This window comes from Chelonia mydas, chromosome 5 (assembly GCF_015237465.2).
Source record: "Chelonia mydas isolate rCheMyd1 chromosome 5, rCheMyd1.pri.v2, whole genome shotgun sequence".
Lineage (NCBI taxonomy): Eukaryota > Metazoa > Chordata > Testudines > Cheloniidae > Chelonia > Chelonia mydas.
In genome coordinates this window covers 121,441,480-121,447,479 of record NC_051245.2, presented here as the reverse complement: position 1 = coordinate 121,447,479, position 6,000 = coordinate 121,441,480, and the positions used below count along the sequence as shown (strand labels likewise).

Here is a 6,000-nt window from a genome sequence, read left to right as displayed (position 1 = left end):
CATGGTGGTTCTGCCTCCATCTCTGCTCTGTGTATGCCAGGAGCATGCCCTGCTGAGCATCTGGGTAGGGGAGAAGCCATAACCCCCTTACTCCAGAACTTGACAGTTGAAGTTCCACTTCCTGCTTCAGTCAATACTTCTCTGGCAGGAGAGACCTACCTGCCTGCCGCTCACTCAGTTTCATTAATAACCAACCATGAGTCCAGGACCCTTATCTGAATGCAGATGAGTATTTATTGTGGAAGAGCCAATTGTTTTACATTGTGTTCCACTCTTAAGTCAGTCACGGGGAGGGGCGGGGGTCTTTCTAGAGGCAGACACTGGATTTTGTCAGGGGAGCAGCATGAGACCAGCCTCTATACCTCAACAATGCAAGGCTATTAAGAGGACAAAAGCTAGCAGCCATCACAACAAGGCAATGTGCAGTGGAGCAGGAGATGGTACTTGCAGAACAGACAGTTACTATGCACTGTCTTGAGTTTCCATGCTTAAGGCTGTACTCCAAAGGGAAGTGGGTTTTTGTTTTTAGGAAAGTGAGGTTCTGCAATATCTGGTCAGATGTCTGCACAGCAGGGGCAGGAAGACCAGAAGGCAGACCAGGTCCCATCCTCACTCCTTTTATACCCTTAACAGGCAGGCCAGAGGAAGCCCTACCAGGGCTTCCAAAGATCAGAGACAGGAGTCTCTGAAATAAGGGAATGGGAGCAGACCTCCAATCCCTTTGGGGGAGACATTAAGGCCATAAATCTTAGGGCCTGCATCAAAGAGTGGTATTCCCACTCAAACCTCACCAGGAAGAGCATCAGAGGTATTCTAGCAAGTAGGGACTTGAATACAAGATAGACAGCCTTATATACATTGCAGAGTCATTATGTGCAGACAGCCGGACATACGGTGTGCAAAGTAACAGACTCCTATCCCAAAGCCAACTATGGCTGGGCTATTCTAGCTGTGAACATTAAGCTCCATTTGAGCAGTAGTGAGATGTATTGCATTAGATCACCATACAGCCGCTACTTCAGGCCTCCACTGGCACCTCTGCCTTCTCAGCCTCTGCTGGTACCTCCACCTTCTCAGTAGAGTCTCCAGCAGGGGCAAAGGGTCCCACAATCCATGTGAGGGGAGTGTTCTGCACCACATATTCCAGCAGCTCATCCAGGGACTCCTGGGCTTTGGTCAACTTCTCCTGGGTCTGGGTCAGGATATCCTCAGACAGCGCCTGGAAGGATTGGACATTGGAGAAGGAAGTCTGGAGCTCTCCCATGTTCTGGTAGGCTTGCTGGACGTTCTCCTGGAGAGTGGCAGGGAGCCCCTGGATGTTGGGCAGGAGGCTATGACAGGTGGTCCACACCTGCAGGATGAGGTTATGGGAAGTGGCTAGAGCCTGGGACACCATCTCCTGTAGAGAGAGATAGGAGGGAGAGTGACTAGGTGCGTGTGAAGCTCACTCCTGTCATGACATGCTGTAGACACAAGGTGCAGTGCAACAGTGCAAGAGAGGAAGGATACCTCTGGCTGCGGTGAGCCATTGTCCTCACTGCCTCCTGGCTGGCCCTTGCGCCACTCCAGCCATATCTCCTGCAGTTTTTCCTGCCCATCATGAGCCTTCTGACCCAGGGCCTGTTCCATCTAGGAGAGGGAACATAGGATTCCACAGCAACAAGTCACACACTTACATAGCTAACAGTGGCTGGAGGAACTGCTTGTGCACAGGACAGAATTCACCATCTACCACTACAGTGGGGCTGGTCAGGCCAGGCAGACACTGTAGTCTATAGGCCAGTTTGTTAGCCTGGGATAGAATTTTGGGTTTGAGTTTGATACTCTTGTCTTCTATAAGAATGTGTGAATAAAGGACAGAGACACTGCATTGCTTTTACCTGGCCAGATGGGTTTGTTAGTATAATGGGAACAAGAAAGAACAGTTAAAGTGTTACAGGGTATAGTGGGAATGGAATATGAGCACACACTGAAGGCTGCCTAGCTCCTTTAAGCCATGGTCAAGCAACCAGTTAGAAGGGGCAAGGAGAAAAAAAGGGAGGTGGAGGCATATAAAAAACCTAAAAGCCAAAGAAAAGCCTGGCCTTGGCTAGAGCACAACCTTGCTCCTTACCCATGGGATACAAAAGTGGGACGAAGACTCCAGACTTATGACACTCCAAAACGGAACATGACCATAACGTGCAAGAGGTGTAGCTGGGGGTGTCCACTACAGGTCTATTTGAGCCTGCTAAGAAGGAGGCAATGGGGACAAAAGAGGCTCTGCAGCATCAAAGCTGGGAACAGGACACTGGGGAACAGACACTGCCAGCGTGTAGAGGTGTAAATACGCTTGCTTGGAACTAATCCCAATAAACATTGCATTGCCTGCACTTCAGACTTCTGCTTTCTGTCTGCATGACAAGAACCAAGGGAGAGGGTGAAGGAAAAGCCTTCTTACAGACACACAGCAAGTTATGTAGTTATCAAGACAGAGGGCTTTACCCAAAGCAGACCTGGAGGGAGGGGTTTAGTGTTCCTACCAGGTCAATGGTTAGCTGGAGCTGGGAGAGGGCCTCCAGGGTGCGCTGCCTGGCTTGTCTCATCTTGCCCAGGGCGTGCTGGTAGGCTCGCTGGCGCAGCGTGGTCGAAAGGGAACCCAGACGCACGTAGTAACTCTGCTGCTCTGCAGGAGCCTCTCCAGGCCCCTCCAGGGATACTGCGAGTTTAGCTGGAAAGGAACAGGAGAACCAGGATCTAGTCAGCAGGGAGCTGACAGGCACAGGATGCTTTCAGACCGTGTGCCAGCAAGCCACTCTTGTATTATTTTAGTTTGGGCTGTACTAGAGCAGAGAGCTGGAGAAAGGGAGCCAGCACAATATTACCTCTGCCTTCAAACTTTATCAGAGTTCAAACATCTGCCATAGGGGAAGTTAACTGAAGGTAACTCGAACTTCTAGATTGTGACTGACTCCAATTGTAGAAGTGTTCCCAATTCCAGTTTACACCGAGCTCTTGCATAGCACTCGCTACTCCAGTCTCCTATCCAGCATCTCAACTGGACAGTGACCTGGCCGGCATTGCCTCTCAACTGAGCAGCTGTACTGTCTATATGTGCAAGAGACAAGCCTCACCAAGCTACAAAAACCGCTACTGTGCATAATTTCAGCAACAGCCTACCATGAGCACAAGTCTTGCCCACCCCACTCACTACAGTGCCATTGAGCAGGAGATCTCACAAGCACCACATGAGCGGATCTGGGATACCTGCAGGGACACCTAAGACTCCAGAATGGGGGCTGCAGTTGACCACTCTGCTCCCTGGCTTGATGGAACCACCTACAGCAAGATTAAAGCTAGTTTGTGCAGGAGCAGACGCTCACGCAAGGCTGGCCCTAGGCAGAATCTGAGAGCCACCACTTGGGTTTTGAGCATATGATGCACCTCCAGCCTCTGTTTAAAGAGAGAGAGCCATTCTTAGCATTACAAAGCCACATCAGGGGGACCACAAAGTAACCCCATGTGACAAGTGCAAGTTATGATGCACTGAACTCCTAAATACCAGCAATGGGTACAGGATGAGCAAGTTACACCTGGGCACACCTGTGATATGGGGAGACGAAGCTTCTTGTTATCCAAGTTACCCCTAGGGCCATACCAAAAACCTTTGTAGGGGTATCAGAGACAGGGATCACGTTTCTTTAGGTTTATGAAGGAGTGTAGGAGCATTCTAACCAAGTTCCTCATCCGTCATTGGGAGGTAGTGATCCACCAACGACTCAGACGTTTCAAGTACCAAGTCAACGCCACTCGTGATTATCTGCCCCATGCTGGAGCCCATCACTGTGCTCATGCTGCTGGTCACGGCGGATTTGGTCACCTCCACGCTCTCCTGGACAGCCCCTTTGGCCACGCCCACCATGCTGGTCACTGCATCCTTGGCCTCAGTGACCGTGCTGCAGACGGCATCCTTGGCATCCGTCTGTGTGGATGATACTAGCTCTTTGGCATCAGAGGCCACCTGCAGGCAGAAGAAAGGTCAGTTTATGTCCACTCAAAACAGCAATAGACACTTACACTTGGGCACCAAATTGGGGTGGTGAAATCCCCCCCCACACCCCCATAACTCAAGCATTGACTCACCTGAAACTCCACTACTCCCTCTGCCTGACAGAGCCTTCTGTTGGCTGATGCAATGCTCCTAGTGGAGACTGCATGGACCGCCCCTCTCCCCTCCCTGGAACACTTTGGTTCTACAATCTAGCAGCTGTGCTCGGTCAGAGCCTTCCTCAGCTAGGGCAGTACCAGGTCTCAAACCGCTGCAGCCCTTCCCCTCCACAGGGAGCCCTGAAACAAAGGCTAGAGTTACCTGGTCATCTGGCTGTTGGAGGACGGGCAGCTTCTCCTCCAGTTTGTCCAGGCTCTCGCAGGCGTAGTCACTGGCTGATACTAACAGTTCTAGGATTAGATACCAAAAGCCTTTCCATTTCAATAGGACATGCATGTTCAGGGGGGTTCCCCGAGTTCCTTGCACCCTCTATACATGGGAGGTCACCTCCCATGTACTCTTTGAGAGGGTAGAGAGGTGAACTAGTCAGAGGCTGGAGTAAGTTTGTGTTGGAGTAAGACTAGACCTCAGGAAGTGGTTCTTGTTCCTATTTGTGAGCAAAATCACTAGACCACGCTGCCCATGTGAAGGAGTGGTTTTACTTCTGCTGAGAGAGACCCTCAGGTGGGAGAAGAACACTTTGTGAAAAAGAACCTCTCCTCCAGACAGTTCATTCCAGCACCTGTTCTAGCTGCCACACCAGCACTGCTCCAGAACGTGGTGCTGTTTGCACCCCAGTGGAGTTACGCGGCTGGCCAGGGGTGGATTGTTGGAGAAGGTCTTTTTGGCTGGCAATGCTCAGCCTTACCCCACAGGAAACTGTGTTGCTCACCAGCAGGCTGGGGTGGAATAAAACAGAAGGCATCCAGTGCACTACCTGGAGACAGAGTTGGGATTGTGAGAATGGGGTCGGCTAACTGCAGCAGGCATAGGGAGTTGTGTAGGAGGCTCCAGCTAAGCACTGCTTGACACTAAGCTTTGCTGGACACGTCTCTGGTGGCTGGTACCAGAGGGTCTAGCAGGGGAGCTGGAACAATATGAGGAGTCAATAGCAGTATTACAAGGCTGTGTATGAAGCAGATTAAATCATGGAGACATGTCAAGCCCAAGACATGTAACTGCTTTGGCCTGGTGGTGTCAAACTGTGCTACCCCCAGCAATCAGGAAGCTTCGTTCACAGTTCTTTGTATTTGGCGTATAAAATGGTGGACCCCATGTAACTGAATAATGCGGACCATGGTTCAGAGTGGTGTTTGGTACTCATGTGCTATGTTGATGGGTGCTGCAGAATACCCATGATGTAGTCAGTGGGGATACCCGGTGAAGCAGGGAGCCCTTCTCCCAGGATGAAGGAGTGTCATGCACCTACACAGGAGAGGAAGGCTCCATTTCTCACTCGGGGAGGACAGTTCCGTCTTGGGACTCACTTGGCAATTCATTCCCCTTCCCCCGCATATGGGATCATCCCCCCTCCTTCACTCACCCTGAGGCTCTTGCTGGTCCAGGATGGGCTGGGTCCCACTGACTGTGGCAGATGTGATGGTCCTCACTCCAGTCTCTGCCACATCACAGATGGATCTGATGACGGGATGGGTCTCTTTGATGGATGTGTAAGTGGTGGAGACCATGTCGTAAGCAGCACTGACCAAGGGCAGACCGGCTACTCTGCTCACCAAGTTCTAACAGGAGAACGAAAAGGAGAGTCATGACCACCATTGCTTGCTAGTTAGTATGAAGGACTATGGGTAGGCCAGCTACCTTTACTCTCCATCACCCCCTTCAGATTTGAAGGCTTGCAGCCTCCTGGGCAAAGGAGGCCAGACACAGTAACACCAGAGCATTAAGTCTGTCAGCCACTTCTTAGAGAGCCCTTTAATGGTGTAGTGACTTCCTAGGATGGGGCAGGCCTCAGT

The 6,000-nt window shown here is 51.1% G+C and overlaps 1 protein-coding gene across 5 annotated transcripts in view; it reads right to left on the bottom strand.

Annotated features, from left to right (window-relative positions):
• Positions 1-216: 216 nt before the first annotated feature.
• LOC102945017 (perilipin-3) overlaps positions 217-6,000 on the bottom strand; it is a 23,981-nt gene continuing 18,197 nt past the window's right edge. For 2 of the 5 annotated variants that reach the window (XM_043547485.1, XM_043547484.1), the window contains exons 3-8: positions 5,571-5,766; positions 4,349-4,437; positions 3,715-4,000; positions 2,523-2,710; positions 1,510-1,629; positions 217-1,399 (exon numbers count right to left, since the gene is read on the bottom strand). In XM_043547485.1, the coding sequence (XP_043403420.1) occupies positions 1,019-1,399; positions 1,510-1,629; positions 2,523-2,710; positions 3,715-4,000; positions 4,349-4,437; positions 5,571-5,766 (1,260 nt within the window). In that variant the 3' untranslated portion in view covers positions 217-1,018. The remainder of the gene's footprint in view (positions 1,400-1,509; positions 1,630-2,522; positions 2,711-3,714; positions 4,001-4,348; positions 4,438-5,570; positions 5,767-6,000) is intronic. The other 3 variants (XM_043547487.1, XM_043547488.1, XM_043547486.1) reach the window with 2 other exon arrangements.